Source organism: Notothenia rossii (genome assembly GCF_949606895.1).
Source record: "Notothenia rossii genome assembly, chromosome: 7".
NCBI lineage: Eukaryota > Metazoa > Chordata > Actinopteri > Perciformes > Nototheniidae > Notothenia > Notothenia rossii.
In genome coordinates, this window is record NC_136905.1 from 64,163,408 (window position 1) to 64,189,723 (window position 26,316).

The 26,316-nt window shown below is 42.1% G+C and overlaps 1 protein-coding gene and 1 long non-coding RNA gene across 3 annotated transcripts in view; both read right to left on the minus strand.

Annotated features, from left to right (window-relative positions):
• Positions 1-2,058: 2,058 nt before the first annotated feature.
• LOC307012965 lies at positions 2,059-12,225 on the minus strand. 2 transcript variants are annotated; one of them, XR_013800794.1, is made up of 5 exons: positions 11,966-12,225; positions 4,463-4,561; positions 3,820-4,009; positions 3,527-3,682; positions 2,059-2,147 (listed from the first exon to the last, which is right to left on the minus strand). It is a non-coding gene; the product is annotated as an uncharacterized lncRNA (long non-coding RNA). The 2 variants fall into 2 exon arrangements; XR_013800795.1 differs by lacking the exon at positions 11,966-12,225 and adding an exon at positions 4,739-4,846.
• A 3,299-nt stretch (positions 12,226-15,524) lies between these two features.
• The window catches only part of pxdn (peroxidasin), a gene marked incomplete at its 5' end in the record, with an annotated part of 43,394 nt that continues 32,602 nt past the window's right edge, over positions 15,525-26,316 (minus strand). The window contains 8 exons of the mRNA XM_079692830.1: positions 15,525-18,103; positions 18,932-19,045; positions 19,511-19,643; positions 21,034-21,145; positions 23,270-23,478; positions 24,196-24,330; positions 24,455-24,951; positions 25,079-26,085. Coding sequence (XP_079548956.1) covers positions 17,960-18,103; positions 18,932-19,045; positions 19,511-19,643; positions 21,034-21,145; positions 23,270-23,478; positions 24,196-24,330; positions 24,455-24,951; positions 25,079-26,085 — 2,351 coding nt within the window. The 3' untranslated portion in view covers positions 15,525-17,959. The remainder of the gene's footprint in view (positions 18,104-18,931; positions 19,046-19,510; positions 19,644-21,033; positions 21,146-23,269; positions 23,479-24,195; positions 24,331-24,454; positions 24,952-25,078; positions 26,086-26,316) is intronic.

The window sequence follows — 26,316 nt, forward strand, 5'->3', positions numbered from 1 at the left end:
TTTTGCTTTATTGGGGGGGTCTGGGGGGGGTCCGAAAACCAGTCCTCACACCAGTATCTGGTGTGAGTGTTAGGATTAGGGTTAGGGTTAGGGTAATGTTGTGAAATCGAGTGGCCCATGGTGGTGGTGGGGTTATGGTGGCAGGCGTATGTTATGGACGATGGCTGCAATCGGCTATTCTCGTCTACTTTCGAGGCGAGCCGTAGCTCGTTTCAAACAAGCCTAGTGTGTTTCGTGCCTGCAACACATACTTTTCTCCGGTCGGGTCTACTACTAGCCTACTACCAATAGAAATACATTGCTTTTAAAATCGTTCTGTGTGACACGAAAAAAAAGGGGAAAATCGTGTTGGTGAGCACAAATAAATAGATTAAATGTTGTGACTATAACACGAAATGCCGTGAGACTGGGTTGCCTGGTTACAGCAGTAAATCGAATTAGTGTAACCGAAACGCTGCAAGTTGGAAACTGGAATGCCATTCAAACCAAAATTAAATAAATACATAAACAATTAAATACATATATATATATATATATATATATATATATATATATATATATAAATATGCCTATGAAATAAATTCTGAAATAAATAAATGAGGAAATAAATATGTATACATGTACATTAAAATACACATTTATTTATTTCATTGGACTTTTATTTCATAATGACACATTTATTTATTTCAAGAGACTTTTATTTCATAATGACACATTTATTTATTTCAAGAGACTTGTATTTCATAATGACACGTTTATTTATTTCAGGGGACTTGTATTTCATAATGACACATTTATTTATTTCAGGTGACTTGTATTTCATAATGACTCATTTCCATTCCTTATATGCAAATGAACAGGGCGTGGTTAGCTCACAGATCAAGAGACCCAGACCAAAGCAACAGCACCACACTGACTACTCGAGAAGAGGAAGAAAAAGGTGGAGAAGGATTACTGAATAAAAATAAGGCAAACTACTAAATGAAAATAAGGCGGAAGCAGAAGTGGCATGATTTTGTTCTCAGGAGTGGACTTTGAGAGAGTATTGCCCAAAAAGTACACAGTAAAAACTTCATTTTATTGTAGGAATCAAACTAGGACTGAGTCAAACAGTGTCAGTTTTATTAAGAACTTATAGTACAAATGACTTGTATTACAAATAAAGCAGAAAAAAACATGCTTTATTTGACTGTTGTACAGCGATTACCATAAAGGCACTATTAATTGCGCACTCAAAAATGAATAGCTGCTGATTTGACCAAGCGAACGCGAGAGACGGCTGAGTTGACCGCAGTTATGCAACAGCAACCAAAGCTAAACTGACTATCTTGACTACTTGTTGCTATCCTATTGTGGCATAAGCCGTTTTTTACCTTTTCATTATGATTCTACTTGTGATAGTCCGACAGCACAACCTGTGCAGCCCATGTATTGAATCCATCTGATAGCTACTATAATACAAAACAACACTTCTGCCTGCTCTCCACAATGATCAATGACAGTGAACGGATGGTCAAAGTAAGGTACAAATAAACAGAATCACACGAAGCCTGGTTAGTGTTGCCTGACTTTATAAAGTGTGTTATTTTTTTAAAAGTGTGTGGTTGCGTTCCTGCTGAAAAAACCAGCATGGACCAGCATGGACCAGCATATGTTGTGTTTTGGTCACCAGCATGGACCAGCATGATCCACCAGCATGGACCAGCATGCTGGATCATGCTGGTCCATGCTGGTGGATCATGCTGGTGACCAAAACATAACATATGCTGGTCTTGCAGGCATACCAGCAGACCAGCATTTATCTATCACCAGCTTATAGTATTAAATATACAATGTATTCTGGTAACTATCAAAATAAAGACATTGTATACTGTCATAACAGTATTTTTATTTAATAAATGATACTTAATACAAAAAAAAAAACCTACATCTAAATAAATATATCATCTAAAATAGATGCATTTGATTTAAAAATAAGAAATATAATTTCAAAATGTAAACAGCAGCAAAGAAATTATAAAAATGTTTTTTATTTTTCTTGTTAATATCCATTATCTTCTCTGTTATGTATCTTCCGGTCTTTGCCAATCTGTCCAGCATTTCTTGGTCCTCCACGTCTTTCTCGTACAGCCACTGCTTGAAGCAAACTGAAAATAAGAAACAACAATGTTTTAACAAATCGTATTAAATTATGTGATGATAAAACTGCTAACAGAATAGCTGAAACTTTAACAAAATAAATAACTCAGTTACCTGTAATCATTAACCCATGTTTGTATCATTGAGTTAACTCTGTGTGTTGCTGCTAGCATACATAATATATACCTGACGTGGAAACGTTACTCGTGGATGGGGCTACAGAGCTACTAGAAAGACAGTCAAACCCGGTGCATTTCTCCGTCTGGATGTGGTGCACTTTTGCTAAATGTTTAGACAAATAGCTCGTGTTACCGCCCTTACATGCTAAACTCTCATTGCACTTTTGGCAACGAGAATTGTCCACCTCAAGACCAAGCCCCCAGGAAGTGCGCCGGACTCTGAGGAAAATATTCGTTGTGTCCAAACGGTGGTACTACAATTTCCTTATCAGTCTGTGACGTCGACCGGCCCAGAAATACTTTTTCCCATTGACTAACATTGGGAAAGAGACATCTGTAAATCGGTGGATAATTTTTTTGAAACTAAATAAACTGCCCAGTATGAACTATTGTACAGCCCTTATTAGATACATTCGGTCCTTAAAGTTGTAAAATGCACTAAAAGCCAAATCTAGATTTATATTCTCTCTCCATTCTTTCTCGTGAGCCGAGAGTGGGTGCTCGGGGGGCGGGGCTTAAGGGGCGCATGCTCTGTGAGCGCACAAACGGGTTCTTCTGCTCTGACAGCCAGGCATGACGGGTAATCTGACGTTTCGCTCTCTCAAAAGTTGGGCCATTTTGACTTCATGCGCCAATGAGCAGCTCTCATAGGGAAGAACGAGACCCCTCCTCCCACGCTGTATCCAGTTCTTATTATACATCCATGCTCAAGACTGGTAACATAACTACCCTCAGGGCACTTAGTTCTCTCCGCCATGTGTGTGTGCGCACTTGTGTGTGTGTGTGTGTGTGTTGCATGCATGTAGCAGGTTGTGTGTGTAAACTGCCCCACCCCCTCGCACACCGACCGGGGAGAGAGATCTCTCGTCTGGATTGGAAAGATCGAAAATAAATCATAGACGCACTTTGTAGTCTTATTGCATATTAGAAACGGAGTTGGCGACAGTAAGACTGCGATATAATGTTTATGTAGATATAATACATACGACATCTATTTTTTAAATGTCTCCAGTACCGATAAAAACATCGATGACGTTGGAGCTTAACGGTACCGCGGTCTTTAATAATTCAGCCCCGGGGCCCCGTTAAATACAGGGACCCGGTGCCCATCCCTAGTTTTAATTATGAAATCATCAATATTACATTTCAAATAACCAAGTACTTGGTATCTCACTAAGAGCAAGTGGCTAGTGCTGCTAACAACAGACCTGGTGATGGTGATGATGGTGGCTCTTCGCTGCAGGATCTGGTCGATGTCCTCCTAGCAGAAGCGATTGCCTTCGTCGTTCTCTTCCATGATGGTGGCGTAGGCTCCTTTCCTCAGCAGGTCCTCGAGGCTCCTTCTTGGAGAACTGCTGGACCGGCTAAAGGCGACGCAGAGAGACATTTACTCAAGTGGATTTAGAAAACTATTTTCTAAAATAAACTAAGAGAACTGCAACAGCGACTGACCCAAGAATGACTTGGCATCTAGAAATATGACAGATTTTCTTTTTCTCACCCCGTTGTTGTTGCCTTCTTTGTTCCCACTCATGCTCTGCAGGACGGCACGGTCCAGCCCGAGCTTCAGACGAGGGATGCCAGAAACTGGCGAAAATCGGACAGCCCTGGCGAATAATAATTGATTATTCGCAGCAGTGAGATTCACAAGTTCTTGATCAGGTGTTTGATGTGGGCTGGCATGATCCTTTCTGCAGCGATAAATAAAGAAAACAAAGAAAACATTTTTAATAATAGTAATGATGGAAACAACAAGTTATTCTCACAACAAAATAAAGAACAAAACAATATCAACAATTAAAAAATTTTTTATTATTGGAATGTTCAGAGACAAAGAAATTATAAACATACTAAGAGGCCGACTACAAAAGGTAGACTCAATGGCTCTTGATGACATCAAAACATGCTGCTGTATGAAAATGAATAGGTCCTGATTTATTCTATTTAGTGTTGGATGATTTGTTGTACTGAGTGCTGATGGATGTTAAGATATGTTTTACAATTATAATAAAAAGATTATTGTAATTGGAATCAAAAAGTTTACAAATCGTAGTTTTAATAAAATGACTAGCAATATAGGGTTTATTCAACACCGGTAAAGCAGTAAGTTGCTAAATTAACGTACACTGAACTGTAAAACTTACCACTATTTAGGAAAGGACCTGATCAGAAGGATTGACTAGTAAGACAGCAAAGAGGCGGAGGAGGTCTCTGTTATGTACAACCATTGGTAGATGTTACACCTGAAAGAAAGATAAGGAAATAAGAGAAGACAGGAGGACAAACATCCTCTTAAGTAAAAGACCAAATCATGTCAAGCTTTAGATCTTTCAGTCTTTACAATGCACTGTTGGAAATTACATTCCAAAGGCTAAATTCAAACTCAATACCATAAATAACTGGGTACCAAAGTGCTTTACCTGATTTAACACGTACCACACGGAGCAGCAACCATCCGGCTGGGCCTTTTGCTGCATATCATCTCCTCCCTCTCCACTGTTTCCAGTAGATACAGTGGGGAAAAAAAGTATTTAGTCAGCCACCAATTGTGAAAGTTCTCCCACTTAAAAAGATGAGAGAGGCCTGTCATTTTCATCCTAGGTACACCTCAACTATGAGACAAAATTAGAAGGAAGAAAAAAAATCCAGAAAATCATATTGTCTGATTTTTAAAGAATTTATTTGCTAATTATGGTGGAAAATAAGTATTTGGTCAATAACAAAAGTTCATCTCAATACTTTGTTATATACCCTTTGTTGGCAATGACAGAGGTCAAACGTTTTCCGTAAGTCTGCACAAGGTTTTCACACACTGTTGCTGGTATTTTGGTCCATTCCTCCATGCAGATCTCCTCTAGAGCAATGATGTTTTGGGGCTGTCGCTGGGCAACACGGACTTTCAACTCCCTCCAAAGATTTTCTATGGGGTTGAGATCTGGAGACTGGCTAGGCCTCTCCAGGACCTTGAAATGCTTCTTACGAAGCCACTCCTTCGTTGCCCGGGCGGTGTGTTTGGGATCATTGTCATGCTGAAAGACCCAGCCACGTTTCATCTTCAATGCCCTTGCTGATGGAAGGAGGTTGTCACTCAAAATCTCACGATACATGGGCCCATTCATTCTTTCCTTTACACTGATCAGTCGTCCTGGGGCCTCATGTATAACGCCGTGCGTAGGATTGACGTGGGAAAGGTTGCTTACGTAGTAGAAATCCGAAAAATAGGTCCATACATTTTCCGCCACTTTCCGATTCACCAAACATTGCGTACCGGCGAGGAAAGTGGGTATGGCACTTCCTACGCCGGTTTCCCTTTATAAATCACAACCGACTCGAAATGCAGTGCAGCTTTTGCGGGCTTCACGTAACGCCCATATTTGCCTATAAATAGTCAAAGAAACGCACATTAATTCATTCATTTTGACTGACTGCATGGAGAAGATCGCAGGAAATGACGACAGAACAGCTAAAAAAAACATCTCACACCGTGTCAGATTTTGGTTATTTTGGGGAGCTCGAGATAAATCATATTGTTTGGTGGATGCAGTTTGAACCAGAGTAGCAGCATGGAGGTCGGATCGTCACCAAAATAAATAAATAAGTCATTAATTTGTCATTAATGACAAAAAAAATACACATAGCCTTCCTCAGGCAGTGTGTTTGTACCGGGGACAGGAGACCCCCCCTTGATGAGAAACTGTAAGAAATGATCGGGGAATCCCTCCGAAGTGGAGTCATGACGACTGGATCTGAATTATGTTTTTGTATTTGGTGGTTTGTGTCCCAGCTGTCGATCAGCTGTGCGCAGCGCACTGCAGCCTGTGCATCTCAACCGCCCCCCCCCCCCCCCTCCCGCAGCAACTCTATATCCACCAGTTAAAGGAAACACAACTAATGTGTTGTGTTATATTAGCTGTACAATTTACCACATATGGTGCTCTTAGTTTCCATACCTCCTGTGTTTTACGAGCGACTTATCAAGTCTTGGCAAACGGCATAAAACACGATTAAACATGTATTAAACATATATAAAACCATGCTCGTATCTACAACCTATAGAAATGCAAAACGGCGTCTGTTTAGACGTAATTCTGTCCTCCTGCTTTCCGCATCATTTATGAGAAAACATGTCATAACATTAACACAACATATTCGAGGTGGTTTTAAATAACATATGCGTATTTATTTATTTCTCCCAGTTATGTTTTTGTGTGCACTGAGGAGTCTCAAACAGGCGTTTGTTAAATCATTTTAAGATTGGCTTTAATCAATGTTTGAAAATGAATTCTTCATATATGATAAATGAGAGGTAACAGTTTATTTATGGTATTATTCCCACATATTTCTCTCCATTCTTCCTTCTGCCAACGGTGTCGCAGTTTCTCGTCTCTCCCGTTTTTGTGCTTAGTGCCTACGCATGGGTTAGAGTTTGCGTGGAGGACCGCACGTTTTCCCGTCTTTTTTGAGCGTATATCCCTTTATAAATGAGGCCCCTGGTCCCTTTGCAGAAAAACAGCCCCAAAGCATGATGTTTCCACCCCCATGTTTCACAGTAGGTATGGTGTTCTTTGGATGCAACATGCAACTCCGCATTCTTTCTCCTCCAAACACGTCTAGTTGAGTTTTCACCAAAAAGTTATATTTTGGTTTCATCTGACCATATGACATTCTCCCAATCCTCTTCTGGATCATCTAAATGCTCTCTAGCAAACTTCAGACGGGCCTCGACATGTACTGGTTTAAGCAGGGGGACACGTCTGGCACTGCAGGATTTGAGTTCCTGGCGGCGTAGTGTGTTACTGATGGTAGCCTTTGTTACTTTGGTCCCAGCTCTCTGCAGGTCATTGACTAGGTCCCCCCGTGTGGTTCTGGGATTTTTGCTCACCGTTCTTGTGATCATTTTGACCCCACGGGGTGAGATCTTGCGTGGAGCCCCAGATCGAGGGAGATTATCAGTGGTCTTGTATGTCTTCCATTTTCTAATAATTGCTCCCACAGTTGATTTCTTCACACCAAGCTGCTTACCTATTGCAGATTCAGTCTTCCCAGCCTGGTGCAGGTCTAAAAAATAATTCTGGTGTCCTTTGACAGCTCTTTGGTCTTGGCCATAGTGGAGTTTGGAGTGTGACTGTTTGAGGTTGTGGACAGGTGTCTTTTATACTGATAACGAGTTCAAACAGGTGCCATTAATACAGTTAACAAGTGGAGGACCGAGGAGGCTCTTAAAGAAGAAGTTACAGGTCTGTGAGAGCCAGAAATCTTGTTTGTTTGTAGGTGACCAAATACTTATTTTCCACCATAATTTCCAAATAAATTCTTTAAAAATCAGACAATGTGATTTTCTGGATTTTTTTTCTCATTTTGTCTCTCATAGTTGAGGTATATCTAGAATGAAAATGACAGGCCTCTCTCATCTTTTTAAGTGGGAGAACTTGCACAATTGGTAGCTGACTAAATACTTTTTTGCCCCACTGTATCTACTGCCCCAAAACAATCATATTTTAAAAGTTAAAAACAATAACTTGCTTTTGGCATTCAAATGTATTAGAATCTCAACTTTTTCCTGGATGTCAGGAAGGCCAGGAAGTCGTTCCCTTCAAGTCTGCAACCAGTCATAGGAGTTCAAATGCAAAGCCTGAACGATGACAAGAGCGCGAGACTTACATTTTACAAGATAAGTAATACGAGAGCAGTGTGTACGACATGCAGAGAAAAGATCAAATCCCCTGACAGGCTCACACACTTTGGTGATGTCCTCATCTGGTAATGAAGTTTCATTTTTAGCAGCAAAGTAACATTACTCAAGGTATATGTTGGACCCAATTCATGTACAGTGTGTTTTGCATCTCCTCAACAATGATCTGTGTAGTTGAGTAGAAACAAACTGTCCCTACAGTTTCAGGTAGATTAACACACATTTGTAAGAAAAGTTTGCAATGAAGCACAAAACCCCTCTTTGTATTAAGCTACCTGCCACAGAAAGTACAGCTTAACCTGGTAGTTAGCTAACGTTAGCTAACTTCATGTCCAACACAAAACCTCTAACGTGCATTACATTGACGATTTTAAACGCAACTTAAAGAGCATCTTGCAGGTTTTTTTGTAGGATTGTAGGATTTGATATGTTTTACGAGACATAAGGGCAGGAATTCAGAGGGAAAGGAGCAATTTTGAGCTCTGCTCTTAAAAACGGCTTTTTTTTAAGGTCATACGTCAAACGCGTCATATTACATCACGCAGGGGACACATCTCCGCTCTCTGACCGCGGGTATAGTTAGTAGTTGCGTTGAGTTGAGCGGTTGTGTTTTAGTGAGCTGGTATTTTTCGGTAGTTTTACATTGTATTTCACCATTCGTAATCATGGTGCAGTATTGTGTTTGTGCAGGTTGCACAAATACCAGCCTGTCAGGACATTGAGTCCACAGTAAAAAGGACCGGAGCTAGCATTCGTTCCTGGGTGCGTTGTGCATCCACCTCCCTGCAGCACATACTCTCCACAGCTTTATCAGGAAACCGTTTTACTTCTCTCTCCCCCCCCTTCGCTGCTCTCTCTCTCTCCCCTCCGGTACACGGCACCGTAGACGTAGTGTGGAGTTGCATTAGGTAACGCTGTGGTGGCTGTACTGCTCCAGCCATCTCCTTTGTGTTTGTTTGTTTCCCCCTGTCTGTGTTGTTTGTGTGTGCGTGGTGGCTGTCACTCCTGGCTCCCGGCTCAACCTCCACTCACCTGCTGCAATCAGCTGTGCACCCTCCCCGACTACACACCTGCTTTCCATCAAGCCATTTACAACGGCATATCAACGGAGGCTCCACAACCTTTCTCCGCCAGATCGTCACGTATCAGCCGTATCTCGCGTCTTCCCTCCGGTACACAGCACCGTAGTGTGGAGTTATATTAGGTAACGCGAGATACGGCTGATAATTGTGCATTAGTTTCTGTTATGGATCAGTATCAACAGTCCTGCCAGTAACGTTACCAGAGCTCTCAAGTCTCACGCATTTGGCGTGAGACACACGCATTTCACTCCATTCACACGCTCACACGCCACACCTTGTGTTTCTCACGCAGAGATTTCTTTCCAGGGTACCACCAAGTCGCGCCGCAATTTTGTAAACAAACTAGGCTTGTTTGAGACGCGTGCACTCCACTAGCACCCCCCCCCCCCCGTTGACATTCACGATACAGAGGGCTTCATGGGAACTTTGAGGGGAGCCAGAAGTTGGAGTACCAAACACCGCTGCCAAAATCTCACTCTGAACTCTGTTCAAAACTTGAGTGCCCTGCGTCACTATATTATCAATGCTACGTTAGTTATAGCCTGATATATGATAGCTAACTTCACAATGTTGTGATGTGACGTTAGCTAACATTCTGTAGCTAACGCCGGTCACTCACCAAGATAGCTGCCCAGTTCTCCACTGGTTCTCCTCACACCACAGCTCAATTTCTCTCCGATGGCCGTTATTTCTTCTAATCCTTGGCTGCTCCTGGTCTCTTGGACGCCTAGCAGGCTCATAATTATAAGGTTGTGGTCCGTCATATGCATTCGAATATTCATGTTCAACTTCTTCTGTGTCTTCTGTGTCGAAACTAGCATTGGGATCCATGTTTATTAATAAGTTACACCGGCCGCTCTCCCCCTTGTTTCCCCCATGTTACGTCACACGCGGGAGGTCACGTGCCGAGGCTTTTTTAATGCGGAAGTGAACATTTCTTACAAAAACGACGCCAAATGTCACTGTAGTGTATATTTCTGTATATTTTTTTGAAAATCTAGTGTATTCATCATTTTCCTACACATTTATTCACAGGTGTCTTTAACCTGGAAGTGCTCTTTAACTCTCTCAACTTGTAAAATAACGTTAATTTAACATACCCTTAAATAACTACATCACGTTTTTCAGGGGCAACACAAACTGCAGAAAACGTTAGCTGCTAACTGTTGTTAGCTAAGACAGCTAGCTCGTAACAATAGCCCAGTGTTTCCCCTATATACAAATAGTGGCGGCGCAGCGCCGCTGCTGAAATATGAGCACCGCTGCTAGGGGGCGCCAGCAAGGTACCAAAAAAAATGAAAATAATAATAATTTTGTTTTTTACTTTTTTTTTTTTTCTTAAAATAATAATAAGTGGCGACCCTTTTTCATTTTTGATTGTTTGTTATGTGGATTTGTAGTATTTGTGTTACTGTATGGTGTAAGGGGTATTTTTGCTAAATCTTGAGACATTGCCACTGTATGTACTAGGCAGGGACAATTTCTGGCATAATACACAGGCGGTCGCCTAGGGCGCCAGATCTGGGGGGCGCTGCTCTGGGAGGGAAAAAACATTTTTGACCGTTGGCGCTCATCCAAATGTTCGGCCTAGATGTAACAACATTCATAATTAAGTAAATGTAACACCCTTTTCACCCCGGTTACACGTTTAATTTGCCCTGTACGGTGGGCGCTGTAAGTGATGAAAGTGGGGGATGTTGGCTTATTTGGCTCACAGCCAAAGTGCGAGCGTGGTAGCGAGAGAGCGAGCAAGGGAGAGGGCGCACCGGTACCGGCGCTGTTGTTATTAGAATCTGGTGCTAGCTGCGCTAACGGATATAAGAAGTAGATGTTTCTACAACCAGGGTGTAGGAGAGCTCTCCTGTCAGACTGAGAGGCTCAGTGAGGTAAAGGACTCTCTGAGTATTTAGATAGTTAATTTTAGTCTAAGTTATCTCAGTGGGTCTCAAACGTTTTGACCACAAATTATGTAAACACATATTTCCAAGGCACTCCTTTATAATTATTAGGATAAATAAAAACAGGTTTGAAATCATTCCAATGTATACTATAGGACAGTAAATCAAAAATATCATTTAAAGTTGGAGAGATACAAAAATATGCATAAATAAATAAATGTTAACTTGTTAAAATAAGATATGAATGAACAACAAAAATAAAATAAGCTACATTTATTTGTTATTAGCTATGGTAGGTTATTGGTTATGTTCATATACTTATTTGATTATTAAAATGTAAACCGATCTTTTTCATATGGGCGTTTTAGAGTTGTACCCCCAAGATCAGATCTCTAGTAATTGTGTGCTCAAAGTGCACCAGATTGAAGCATTTTACTGTAAAATGTTCAAAAAAATATCTTCCCGGGGGGCCTTCCCCCGGACCCCCCTAGAGGATGTGACGTCCACCCCCCAATTCAAACATGTTTATACAATACTGAATACATTTGAAGCCATTTTGACGTCTATTACCTATGTCAATAAGTTTCTGTTTTTGCAGTGTATTTGTCTTTTGTAGAGATTTTTTATTTATTCTTTACATATAAAATGTCAGCTAAAATCTCACCTAGGGCAGCAAATTGTCTAGAACCGGCCCTGGTACTAGCCTCAAGAGCCTTTCTTGTGCTGACACATAGAAAGAAATTGGCGGGGCACACTTCGTAGACACTAAAAAATTCCACGCGCTCCGCGCTCACATTATGCTGGGCCCACGTGCCTTAGCACCGCTGCTATGACTCCATCCTAGGGGAAACACTGAATAGCCTCCTAACAAACTTAAGGTTACGTTAACATTAACTTAACGTTGTAAGAAAGCAAAACGAACCTTCGAGAAATCTTTTACTCTCAGACTGGGTGTAATTGTGTAGTGTTGCTTACCTCCAGAAGGACTTTTAGCTATTTCCAAGTAGAGATTAGAGTGAGCTGTCAGAGCGGTTCCTGTCAGAAGAGCAGCATTGGGCGGAGTCACAGAAACGGCTCTCAACCGCTCTCAACTGATATTCACCATGGATGTATAATAAGAACGATCTTCTCACTTTGCTCAGCGCTACTGCTTGTTACAACTTTCATTTTCCGTACTCGCCATAAGCTGTTATTATGGCTCAGGTTAATCTAGCCCCCTTCCGACGTGAGCGTGGTTCTTGGTTCTTGCCGGGCAGCCAAGAGGGGTCAGCTAAGAACCGGTTTTCGGTGTTTAGAGCCGCTCCGCTGCGGCTGAAACAGGAAGAACCAGAGCTAAATCCGGTTGTAGCCCGAATCTGGCTCTGGACTCAGAACCAGAGAATAACCAGTTAAGCACAAGAAAAGCACAAGAATGGTTCTTGAACTGGTTTGGTTTATTGGCAGTTTGCAAACCACTTAAGAGTACTGGAGTGTGAAACAAAAGCTATTGAGTCAGTGTTGTGGTGCTGTTGCTTTGGTCTGGATCTGTGCGCTAACCACGCGCCGTTCATTTGCCTATAAGGAATTGAAATGTGGCATTATGAAATACAAGTCACCTGAAATAAATAAATGTGTCATTATGAAATACAAGTCCCCTGAAATAAATAAATGTGTCATTATGAAATAAAAGTCTCTTGAAATAAATAAATGTGTCATTATGAAATACAAGTCCCATGAAATAAATAAATGTGTATTTAAATGTAAATGTATACATATGTATTGCCTCATTTATTTATTTCAGAATTTATTTCATAGCCATATTTATATATATTCAGGGCTGCCAACACTCACGCATTGAGCGTGAGAGTCACCCAATTAGCCCATATCTCACGCACTCACGCCACACTTGCCTTTCCTCACGCTAAGTTTTCGTCCAAAATAAATGTATATAAATATAAAAATAAAGTGAAGGAACAGCAAACCGAGCGGTCTACGAAATGAGACTGTCTTCTGATTTTTGTATGTATGTTTGGGGCAGACCTCCCAAACCAGAGTTGGTGATTTTTGGAATATTGGTATGACTAGCAAAGACCGTTTGATGAGTTTTTATGAGTTTGAGTTAGATGACGTGTTTAACAAAACAGCAAGGTCACATTAATGTCAATAAAGTATAAGGACTGTCCTTAAATACCGCTTTATCAATTATTTACAAACTCTCAAAGCGCTTTACACACTACATGTCCTCATTCATCCAGAGAGGTGTCATACAGCGTTGGCCATGCCATCGCAAGCAGCTAGGGGCTAAGTATCTTGCCCAGGGAAAACATGTTGACTTGTTAATGGGATGGATCACAACCTTCTGGTTGAAAGACGACTGCACACCCTCGCAGCCACAGCCCCAACATTAGGCTTTGCTCTATCTTAGAATAACACAATGTAAAGATCCAGCTTAATTCAAAAGAATATAATGTGAAACTAACTTGTTTGCCATTATGCTGTATCTTGTGATTCAAAGCAGGTAAGACACCAGTCACCTCCCTAACCCTTTAACACATAGGCCTACGGTAACTGCCTGTGCTAACACATGCAGTATTAACTCAGTGGGCTTGTGTGTCAGTGCCAAAAACACTAGCGGGAAACCATCTCTTGATATTTCCCACCCACTGGGGGTGACAAGCCATCCCTGCAGTCCTTTGAGTCCCGGGTTGCAAAACCTATTTTCCCCTAGCGGGACGCCACTTCTCTCGCTTTCACCCGCCTCGCTCTGGAAATTAGAATGACGTTCCACTAGTGAGGGGAAAGAATTCCCCGCCTTGGCGAGTGAGAGGTGCAACGCCGAGAGCCAATTGCCTAAATGAAATTCCAGTAGGCTGCGAGATGAGTGGGAAGTGTTGGGGAGCCACCGAGCCAGGCTTCTGCAGCTGCAGGCCTGTGTCCTGTCCAAACCCTGAAAGACACTATCGCTTCTTTTTCTCTAGTCTGGATGGAGATATAGATCAAGGATTTTGTCTCAGTTGACTGCAACCGATGTTGTGCTCTGATACAGGTTGTTGTGTGTGTGTAGTATTTTCTACCTACATCTAGATCCTAACACCTACAGCAATTTCTTACTTACATAATCAGACTGTCCATCTCAAGTAAACAAAGGCGATTTCATTCAAACGGCCTGGAAGGGGAACTCTGCAGCAGATTTGTGAATAACCAGAGGAAGTGCACGAGACTGTGTGTTTCATGTTTGGATCTCACAGGAATAGACCTATTACTCAAACGTAAGGTAGGTCCCTTGTTGTCAGAGTGATAATATATTTTCCTGCCTGGCTGGAAGATGAAGGCACTTTTATCTGTGCAACCACTGGAAAGCTCATTTCCTGGTCCAGTTTTCTTTCCAGAGCCTCGGTCCACTCCCCGGCCTGGCCGCCAGAGCTGAGTCTACAGGGAGAGGTAAAGAAAACTGAGGGAGGGACACAAAGTGGGGGGGATGGAGAAGATTGGAAGCAGAATTAAAGGGGGGAAGATCATTTTGTTTTTGAGACACTACAGGTCAACAACACCAATACACTTTTTGTGTTTATCCAAAAATGTTATATTGCAGAGCAGACATTATTTCCCACTAAGCACAGGTGCTGAAACAGTTAGTGGGATTATGTGCCAGACAACCTGTGACAAACAATCCAAAACTTAGTTTCACAAGGTTTATGTTCTCATGCCTCTTATATTACTCACCTTGCAAATATCTTTCCCCAAACACTTCACAGCTGCTTTCCGTTTAGACACACTTTCTTAATGTTGTCTCTAATGTCAAAACCTGGCTGTTAGCAAAAACAATGCTGTCTCAATTCAATTTGTCTGTACTTTTACTTTGAAAACACCCCATTGCTAACTAGCCAAATTGCAGTATAAAGTATAGCCTTCTACATTAAAGTGTTCTTTGGGAATTATCCACATTTAGCATTCAAGTCTACAGCCACACTGAACTAACTAACTGCATTAGTTCAATATCTAAACTAAGGCAGTTATGTGACATTTGTTGACCTACATTTTTTTAAGTCAACGTTTCAGTTTTTTCAGTGTAGGGGGCTCTCCAAGGGCAACTTGTACTTTGCATTAGCATGCTAACATGCACATACACTAATGACAATGCTAATTTTATTATGTTAAACTGCTCTGTTTATATAGTCACCCTATAGCTTAATGTGTAAGCATTTGCTTATAATACCAAATACAGAGCTGTCCCTAGAGCCATGACACTAGCATGGCTAACACAAGAGGACCAGGTAGGAAGTTTTGTCTACAAATATCAAAAAGCAATTCATGCTTCTGAGGAACTACTATAGGAGTGAATGCAAGCGATACATCCTAGATTTGCTCTGCGGTAAAGTGTCCAGGTTAATGAAAGCAATAGAGAGCAATATCAGAATCCCCAAATGTCTGTGTGTTTTCAGAGCAACAAAGAGCTGATGACAGGTCAGATCTTTCACAGTGAGCTCATCTGTTGTTCAGAAATAGGCCCACTTGGCAGAGGAGCTCCAAAAGAACAGGCACAGACATGCATTACTATAATTAACATGTGGCTTATTTATTTATTAATTATTACTATGGAGAGGCATACATACATTACAGTGCAAACCATTCTTTGGCATACGTACAATACAATTGTCATGATAGGTACTAATATATATCCACATAGAGCACTGGCTAAGGGACAGTGTAGGTAAAGCATGTTCAGTCTTGCAGAGCAGTGCATCCATTGATACTTTCTTGGGAGGAATAAAAAAAACAAGGGAACTATGATGAAAACAGAAGAGAAAAAAAAAAGAACTAATACAACAGATATGTGACTACGCTGACAGGTAACATGAAAGCTCACAGTGCTTTGACAGCCAAAACATGGGACACTTGCCAAAATGCATTTAGCCTGACAGTCATTCATACACGTTTATGGATATAAATGAAAAATACAAAATTCATTAACATTTGAGCACAAGATATGTTTTAGAGAGAACATCAGAAAGTGATTGAGAGAGGAAAACAGATTTTAAAGGCTGTAAACACAAACCTGACCAGTACATTTGAACATTGATATGGTAACAGTTCACCAGTGCTGCTGCCAGCCCAGTAATCCATGTGGAATCCTGCAGGGAAGATTCCAGAGAGCATTATCCCTGTTTAGTGACAGGTGCTCGCTCAGGACATTACTCAGAAAGAAAACAATGGAAAGGAACCCTGCAGCCACTTCTCCAGAATTATGAGCGGATAAAAACAGGAAAACAAAAAGGTGACGCAGGCTTCACTGAGTGGCCAGTGCACGGCGTACAAAGGGTGTACAGTCTAATACAGTCCATGTGGGCGGTCAGTGGAATACATTTCACAATAGCAGGATGGTGGAGTCATGTTTTGATTGACACTGTATCCCGATCATGAGTGCCCCTCCCCCTACACTACCCTTGCTTCCCCTCTCATATGGCTTCCATTAGAGCGGAATGAGGGTCAGAGCGCTGGAGAAGGCTGTGCTCAACACATGCTCTGCTGAATGACGTCACCCCGGTCTCAAAATCTTCAACATGGCAGAGAAACATGAGCAGGACAAGCATTCCTAACCTATATCAACACTGAAGACGGTGCTCACAGGGGAAATCTCAACACACATGAGAAGAAAGGGAAAAGATTGAGTCAAAGCGGAGGCCTGAGAAAGAAATGGGTGCAAGCGTGTCCTTGTCTAAACTGGAGCTGCAGGTCCAGCACGGCAGAAAGGAACAGTCAACAGTTATGGTAGCAGTCCTTCAATAGTGTGTAGTCGGTGGACAAAACACAATACATGAATAACAACAATCTGTGACCAGGCCCAAAGGAGAATACTGCCGTGGTAGAGCTAGCAGTACCAAATCCTGACCTCATTACAACATTTGTACAGAGTTTCATAGATAGACATGTGCTATTAATTTCATTTTTAGAAGTAACTTAATCACGCATTTGAGACCGGAGAGAATACTGGGACATAGTTCTTGAGATTGCAGTGGTAAAAAAAGGGATTTTCTCTTACTGCTTTCTGAAAGCAAAATGAAAGTTGGAAAGGAGCACAAATGTGCAAGAGCTGGTTTTGAGTGTCCTGCAATGGGGAGTGCTACACGGCTCCACCTCACTCAAGTTCAGGACAGCCGACAGGTTGTCCAGGTATAGAGGAGCAGTGATCAGTAGACATCTCTTTTGCGTTACAAACATTTTCCTAGGGCTTCACATTATCTTCATATGTAAGCATTTTAAAATAAAAAGGGAGGGAAAAACATATTAATAACATGATATAAAGCACCTTGGATTAAAAGATGAAATCTCTATTTATAGAAAGTCTCAGTTTGAATGAAACCATCCTCTCATTTGTGATTTATTATAAAAAGGCATATACTCAGTGTATAAAGGTTGCTTTGTATACAAAAACAATACTTTTAAGGTTTGTATTTAGTGATTAAATCATTAATAAAAAAGGGGAAATAGCACCAGTTTTCGGCATCTCTAACCTGAGAAACAACAAGATGGCTGCCGCTTTTCAATCTACTTCCCTTTCCTGCTGGTCGACGGCGAGTGGCCCTGTGTTTTGTCACAAGTGTTATTGGCAGGAGAAAAAACACAGCGGCTGTTTGTTACACTGAGCACAGGAGGAGAGGTTTGTCCGTCGTGTTTACAATCCACCCATTCATCCATCGGTTCAGGAAATAAATCCATTTAGTGATCTCTGGCCGGCAGCCAGACCATTTCAAACCGAGCCTCAGGCTGCTGGCCCTGGTGGGGGCAACAATCCAAACATTTAAATATAGTCACCCCCTTCCCCCATCAACGGAAATAATAATACAAAATGAAAAGAAAAACTGAGGCTATTGGGTCAATTGAGGATATTGGTGGCAGTGGGTTGGCACACCTTCATGAGTCCCATCCTCTCTCTGTATGTCTGTGTGTGACTCTCAGCCACTAGAGTGTGGGCGGGTGGGTCCTGAGGGTTTATTCGTGGCGGGTGCCTGCTTCTTGCCGCTTCTTAACAACAGCCTGTGGAAAGCACAGAGGGCAGCAGGCTCCTTTTAGCTTTACAGGCTGCTTGCACTCGGCCGGTGGACAGGTCTCCACAAAGCAGGTCACCTGGGTTTCCTGCAGCGGAGGAGAGGGACAACAGGTCAGTTACCTTATTAGATTAGACTGGAAGGAATGTCCCTGATTTGACAAGCTGCTGATACAAGATGTTAAAAAACAAAACATTAAACATGACTAAAGCAAATGGAAACTGTTATACATAGCAAAACAAAAATATGTAATCAATTAGTTCAAAAGGAGTTGTCACTCACAGGCATACATAATGCAATTGTAAATTAATGATCTGAATAAAGTCACAAGCTGGCACTGTCTTGTGCATTGGTTTGGCACCGAGTTACAGAAAGTAAACGTTTTGCCTCTTGTAGATGGACTGACGAATTAAGTGCTTTGTTTCAGCGCAACACCACAATGTTTTGAAGCAAAAAATATTCTTTCCCACACAGTCCTTATCACTGTGCAAATGCCTGGCAAATTCAATTAGAACAAAAAAAACCTCTAATCACAGTGAAGAGTGGAGGGGGGAAAGGGATAGTTATGTGGGGGCCAAGGCGAAAGAGAGAAACATAAAAGATAAAGTGATGTGGTTAGCAGAATAAAGGGTAACAAAATATAAGTGAGGGAAAGGAGGGCTGAAGATCAGAGGCATTCAGGTTTGGCATACAGAAAGTGAAGATAAGAATACGAGAAGTAGCCTTGATAGAGGAGGTGAAACACTGGCAAGGAGAAACTGGGGCATTTTAATCAGGCTGACCATGTCCTCTATGAGAAACAGGGAGAATCCTAAACATAATCAGCACTTAGAGTGTGAAAACGAGTGCATTAGGGACTGTGCACGTGGTTATGTAAACCATTTGAACTCGATATTGATTTATATGTTGGACATACTCTGCATTCACATGTGGTGCAAGAGTCCTTTTTCCACCGATCTCCATCGGTCCGATCACGTCCCTCACTGTCAGTGCAGTCAGTCTTGCTCAGACGGCCCTCAAGCTTTTTAATCTGCAAAGACACGAGGACACATATACTCAGAGGAGCACGGCCACAAATACCTACTGCCAGCTACACATTTCACATTTTACAATATTTGAGTAAAATATACATCAAAGTGTCAATCATGCAGGAGTACAACATCTACGATCAAGTGAAAAATATGACATTTCTTTAATCAAACTTCTCATCAAAAACCCACCTTATCAATAACACAATAATTCAGCACGCTCTAAAAGACTTTTACCACAACTTTCTATACATCATGTCCCTTCACTTTAAAGTCTGCTGCTGACCAGAAGATGAAGTCAGGGTGCTGGGCCCCATCCTGAGGAATTAACTGTACCGCGGACACGTTAATGAAAAACATGTCTGTCTGGGGCTCTGAATGTGTCCATGAACTAGGCTACAGCACAGCTTCAGTGCAGGTATTCAGCATATCAGAGATGAGACGAATAATGTGTGTGTGACACTCACCTGCTTTCGTAAACTTGTGATCGTCTTCTGCATATCGGTAACAAAGCCCTGGAAGTCGTTCATTGATGGTTCAGTGCTTTTTTTCGAGGTCTCATCTACCTTCACAGGACTTTCTACAGCTTCCTCCAACAGTCTATAAAGAAAAACGTACATACATTAAGTCAGGTTCAATCTCAACCATAATTTCTTTATATGTCCTCTAGGACAGACAGTCTTAAAGCTCACCGAGAAAAGTAAGCTACATCTTATGAAAATAGTTTTATTTTAACCGTCTGGGTGTCATGGTTGGGTGTAGCATAGATGTGTTGTTTTGAATATTTAATTTAACTTGAAACTCAAACATGAACTTAGTTGGGTTTTGTTGGGCATGTTTTTTTTCTGGTAGAAGTGTCTGAAAATTGGAGTGCTCTAAAAAACAACAACAATGGCGACGTAAAAAAAACTGTTTTATGAACACTCATCCTACTTAAATAATTATATTTTAGGCTTTTGATTTTGAGTTTTTTTTAGGGGGTTAGATGGTCTGTGTTTTTTTTATAGGGCAAGTGGTCCTTTGTTTGAGAACGTGTGAGAAACACTGCTGCTACTCAGTGGCATTTTTATATGTACAAAAGTGGTGGGGCACGAACAACTTAGATGTGTATAAGGAAAAAACAGACACTCATCACCGATGTCACAATATCAATTGATCCAGCAGAGCAATAGCCTATAGGCTAAACACAGAAGATCAACACAATATATGACATCAAATGAACTTATAAAAGCTGAAGTAGATGGTCAACTTCATTCATTTACTTTCCGTTTTACTGATTTTAATCGCTATACGCTGCTCTCTCTCATCTCCTCTTTACAAACAACTACTATTTTTGCGGCACACGTACTTACAGTAAAGCCAATCAGCTCTCTAAATTATGAGATGACGTTTGGTAGGTATGTCAGCACAGTGCCCCTAAGGTGATTATTTTTTTGCCGCACACATTGAATAGAAAAATACTCTGAGCATGCGCAGTGTAGTTTTTACAGCAACCATTCACTTTCACAGTGAGAGAGGGGCTAGATCGGGGCTTGACCCACATCGCTCAAAACGGCTAAATAGGCACACACTGTAGACACTAATTAGAAGAACACAGACTAAAACAGCAATTTACAGACTAATCAGATGACTAAACATGATTTAAAAATATATATACTGTGATATATATTTTGTTCTTGGATTTATTTGCATTTTTTTGGAATTATTATTTGAATTACTTTCTGCTGACACTAGGTGGGGCTTCCCCTAATGACCAGTCTCCACTGGTTGGACTATATTAACTACAGACTAACTTCTGAATTATTGCTGAAAAATCACAGTTATACCTGCCATGCTGAATTCATTTCACACAGAGACAGGCTTCAGATTCAGAGTAGTATTCCAGTAACATTATAGTCACACCTTGAGAACAAAACATATTCTTTCCAAACATTTCTTGTCCTTAAACCAATCCTTAATAATTAGAGTATGTTATGCTGAGTGACTTCACCTGGTTTCCTGGACGCTGTCTGCGGGTGCCTCCTCTTTGTAGCTGTGCTCAGCTGACCGGCGTCCTCTGAAGTGGTACGACAGGGCGTTGAACTGACCCTTAGTTCTGCAGTCTGTTGGGGTCCAACATAATACAACATGCAGTGATTCACTAACAGAGACCAAATCAATGAGTGACATTCACACGAAAATACATCTTAATTGTAAACTTTTCAAGATCAAGATATCATTTCTTATTCAATACGATAAAATACCAACAATAAGCAACTCAGTGAGCACACAGAATAAAGAATACTTGTGCAGGGCGATCAGGTTAATAATAGTTTGCTTATGCACAAACACCCATTCACATGCATACATTCTCAAAACAGTAAACCATGACTACTGATGCCACTTTCCTGCTGCTTCAGAGTGCTGATCCAGAACTCTAAGGCTTATTGTATTACCACGAGCCACTGCTAGCTGTACTACTGTACCCAGATCAAAGAGAGTAAGAGGCACACACACACAACCCTGCTCGTGCCCTAGTACACACATGCTGAGCACGAGTGAAGAGGAACAAGAGACAGTCCCTAATAAATTGGGGGGAGGACAGATGAATGGGATCAGGCCCTGTAGTGAGGAGGGCTTCACCTCTATCTGTAAGAGTTTAGAGGTGGCTGCTCAGCCTCAGAGGGGCTTTGATTTACTAGACAACAGTCAGTAAAAGACAAGGACTATCTTAACACAACAAGGCTTCCTATCTCATGCTGATAGACACGCATGAGCACACAGATGCACGCTCATCCCCTGCTACACACACCTCATCTTTCTGGCAGGATATCGTGTTGTTTATTAGCTTAGCTTTTCCCTTGTACATTATGTCAAGCAATGGTGAACGCCGGGGTCAGAATCTGGGATGAAAGGAGAATAATTAAGTGGCACCATGTGCTGCTTATTAAAATGTTGTTTAAGGAAAAAAATCCTTGTACGCTGTAGCTTGTTCCTCAAAGACAATGAATTGATGAGTGGGCTTCATTTCAGTTTAGTTTAGTCTTTTGTTGAAACCTTAAACTAGACCTACAATACATCTAACACATCATGGAAATTAATATTGCCTCTTAAAGAGTGTACTGAAACCCATTTCTTTGATCTTTTAAAAATACAAGAAATACCAAAGCAAAATTCTGAATTGAGAAAAAGTCGAACAGCCTCCAGATGATGACAGACATTCTGATGTGTTTACAGATACACATTATAACACACAAAACATGTTTTTTCCATGAACCCAGTAACTTACAACTTAGCCTACTCAGGAAACGGGAATGACTCATGTTTTTTTATATTTCGAGCTCATTCAATTAAGTTCATAATTATGATTGTTCAATGCTAATTAAACAGATAAATGACACAAGGAAAACAATCATTAAAAACCCTAATGCTGGTTTATTATTAAAACATTTGTCTCACTTTGTCAGCTGCACATGGGTGGACTGCTTAAACAGGAAGTACAATCTCTTCCTCCGTACAATTACTGGGAGCAGTGTGTGAAAAAGACCACATTGGTTATGTCATGAGATTCAGAAAGAGGAGTTTAATGTTCCACTGAGGCTGTGATCCAGCGAGTAGCAACAGCATGACATTTGATTTGAAACGTTGTTTTACGCTGCTTTCACAACAAGGTCAGAGGAATTATCCCAGACGCTGTATGTCTACAGTTAAATCCCTTTCCATTATGAGGTCCTGAAGCTGGAACAATGATTGTTATTCCCCTTTTCATGTTTTCCTCCAAGTATCAAACACGGTCCAGTGAAATTAACACAAATAAATGTATTTGAAATGAGCTGTACAGACAGCCAGGCCCGCCCCTCCCTCCCTACACCCAGATCATGCAGACTGTGTGGGGCCTCATCTTGCGGAGGGGGCCTCATCTTGCGGAGGGATCCTCATCTGATGCAGAATTTAAGCGCTGCAATTGCGCCTCATCACATAACTTTGCGTTGGGCCACAAGTTGGCCAGGGGCAGCCCTGCAGACAGCAGTGCTTTCACGTAAATTGCATTCAAAGAATAACGTTATTCCTTTCAAAGGGGGCTTAATTGATTATTGGGAAGCCAGGCTGCCTTGAGCACGATGTTATCAAAGGGAAACAGGAAAAAAGATATTGTCCGGCTTTTTATTTTACAAAAACCGCCTAGATGCTGGACAACATACATGTATGTTGAGGCAGTTTCTATGCTGTTACACTATTTCTCTCACCTTCACAGCAGTCCTGCCACATGCGCAGGTCGATCTGAGGGACGTCCTCACAGCTGCCGTAGCCGTGGGGCAGCTCGGCCACCCTGAAGACGTCGTGCTGGACGCGTGTGATGTTGTCCCCGTTGTCACACAGCACCCGTGTCAGAGAGGCCTGCTTCAACTGTGTCAGTTGGGCAGGAGAGAACACGCCCGCGTTTTCATACCAGAACCTGAACAAATTAAACAGAGGAAATGGTAGTGTTGGAGAAACACCTGGTGAAGATGTCGTTAGCTTTAATTTGAAAGATTCCTAAAATAAATAATATCAGAGATGTAGTACTAAAGGTGCTGATAATAATTTCTATCACAATACGATATCATACTGTCGGAGAAAGAAGCATTGGGATTGGATAAAGTGCAGCGGACCTTGAGATGATCAACGTCATTTTCTGATCCCAAAGCCAGATGGGAGCTAAGCTAACCAAGCTAGGACGTAAGGCTATTGTTTTACATAGACTGCTCCTGGTTGATGTTTGATCGTTGGAATATAAGATGGATGTAATGATTTTATTTATTTTACAGTGACCTGGCTGCATCGTGGTATTCTGGATCAAGCTATTGGACTTGATGGGATGACCAAAGAAAAGAGCGCAGGACTCCGGAGGGACAAGAGGAGGTGGATCAAAGTTGATGGAGATTGTTTCCCTGAATATTTATGTTGAAATAATTGTATCTGCTCAAAGGATTCAACTTTTTGTTGCTGCTGTCTACTTTTCTCCTGAGGAACATGAATGCTCTACTGTTTTTGCTGGTTTGGTTCTGTTTTTCTTGTGTAGCATAATCAAGTAAATAACTAAAAACTGCATTTCCTTGTGCAACCAAATTTTACAGAATGACAAAACATGATATTCAAACTCCTTCAATGGCGAGGTGAGATGTTGCTGTACCTGTCTCCATCCCGTAAGCGCTTGAATTGAGTTGCCAGCAGACACATGAGGGTGGGCCCCAGTCTACTGCCAGGGACCAGATCTTCAGCCATCAGTGCAGGGAACAGATCGATGTTCAGAGGAGTGCCATATAGCCTGCCGCACAGGGAGGATCATTATTATAATTATATATTAATAATATTATCGTTGTTAAGTTGTCTCAAGAAAATGTATAGATAATTCCAACAACTATGAATAATCATCTTGAGTTTATAATTACCTCTGCAGTTTCTCTCTGACAGTAGGATTCTTAATCTCATTCTTAAGGTCATCAAATGTTTGTGCTGAGGTTAGGTTGCAGAAGGTCCTGTAATCATTGTACGGTGGTATACCGTGATCCCTCCCTCTCTGAATATTCATAGCAGCCAGATCCAGAGCCACAGCGTGGACCATGGAGAACAACCTCTCCGTCAGCTCTGTATTCACCAGCTGAGTGGAAACCCTCATTTTACCAGCGACACCAAAGAGCCCGCGAAGGAGTGGGTCGATTCCGCCCTCATTCACGATGCGGAACGGAGAGAAGAAGGCCCGGTGCAGGGAGATGTGTCCCTGGGGGATGGGCTGGAAGTCCTCGTCTAACCTGTACAGTATTGGGTTGATGAGGGTGTGCCCGAAGCGGAAAGCAGCAGTGGCGAAAGCATTTAGGATGCCGGTGTTAATATTTGGGTTGTAACCGGTGTATGTGTCCATCAACTTCATGCCTGCATCACCCAGGATCTAGGAAAAGGAATGTAATAGTCACACTTCTTATCATCATCTTTAAAAATGTCATTATAGTTTTTTTTGTAAAACAAAAGGCTGTACAAATATCGTAACAGAAAACCAATAAGATGACAGCCGTTACCTTTGGCAACCAGTGACTGTAGGTGATGTGCTGCATCTGGGCCCCCACTATCTTCCTGGCCTCGTGGTAGATGGTGTCTCCGTCCCAGTGGGGGTTCAGTCTCAGGAGCTCTGTGGCTATGCGGTTGTGTTCTCTGAACCACAACGTGTGCATGGCGGTCAGACCGAGCTGCTCATTAGCTCGGTGATCTCCAGCTAAGAAACATGGAATTGGACTCTCATTTTCGTCCTTCATGCACTCGGTGGGTGGCCCAGAAGCAAATGGAAGAAGAGGCTTCCCTGTTCGCTGGATGATACCTTGCCGGAGCAGACCCCTTTGGCTTGCCAAATCGCGGATTTCCTCTGACTCGTGCCGTGAACTGCCGTAGACATTTGAGGCGTCGATGTAAGAGGTCAGCTGGTTGATTTGCTCTCTCGGGTAAACGCTGTTCATGAGAAGGGAAGTCATCCCGCTGCCACACACAGGGCTGGATCGGACAAAGAACATGCAGCGGGCGCCACTCCGCAGCTGCCGAGGGTCATTGGGTGGAAACTGGATTGGGTAGCAGGGCGGGTCATTGGTGCAGACCTGCGTACACAGCTGGCCGTCGGAGAACCGCGATTGGCTGAGGGCTGCCACTGTCGAGTCCATATCGTGGTCTAGAAACTGACCCCATTGCATGAGCATGTGGGTGTATCGGTCATCAGGGGTGATGGTCTCTGTGCCCATCATGAAGGTGGAAACCAGCCTGGGCAGAGGCAGACTGTGTCCATTATGCAGCTGCCCAGTAGCACCTCTCGGCAGGTTGAAACCATTATCATAGACAGACTTCAGCAGGCGCACAAAGGCTGTGAGTGAAGCGCCCCACATGGGGTGCTGCAGGTTGTTGCAGGTCCCGTCGTGGGTGCGGTACTTCTGGTGGAAACAAATGTCAGAGCAGTTGTTGAAGCGACGGTGGGCCGTGCAGCCGGACAGGTTGGCAATGACCTCCAGGAAGTGAGGGGACACCAGGTCGTTGTAGCGAAATGCTGTGGGAAAGAACACATAAAGAGCAGTGTTAAAAAGCTTCAGAATTGTGACACTAAATTCACGTAAGACTTGCAAATATTTGGATTAAAATACATCATCCAAGCCATCAGTTAGCAGCAACTGGTTTCAAGTAATATAATTCACAGACATGTATCAAATGTTTTTATAGTAAACATAGAGTAGAAAGAACCTCCTGTCCCGGGGGCACAGGTTGCAGTATTTTCCTAACC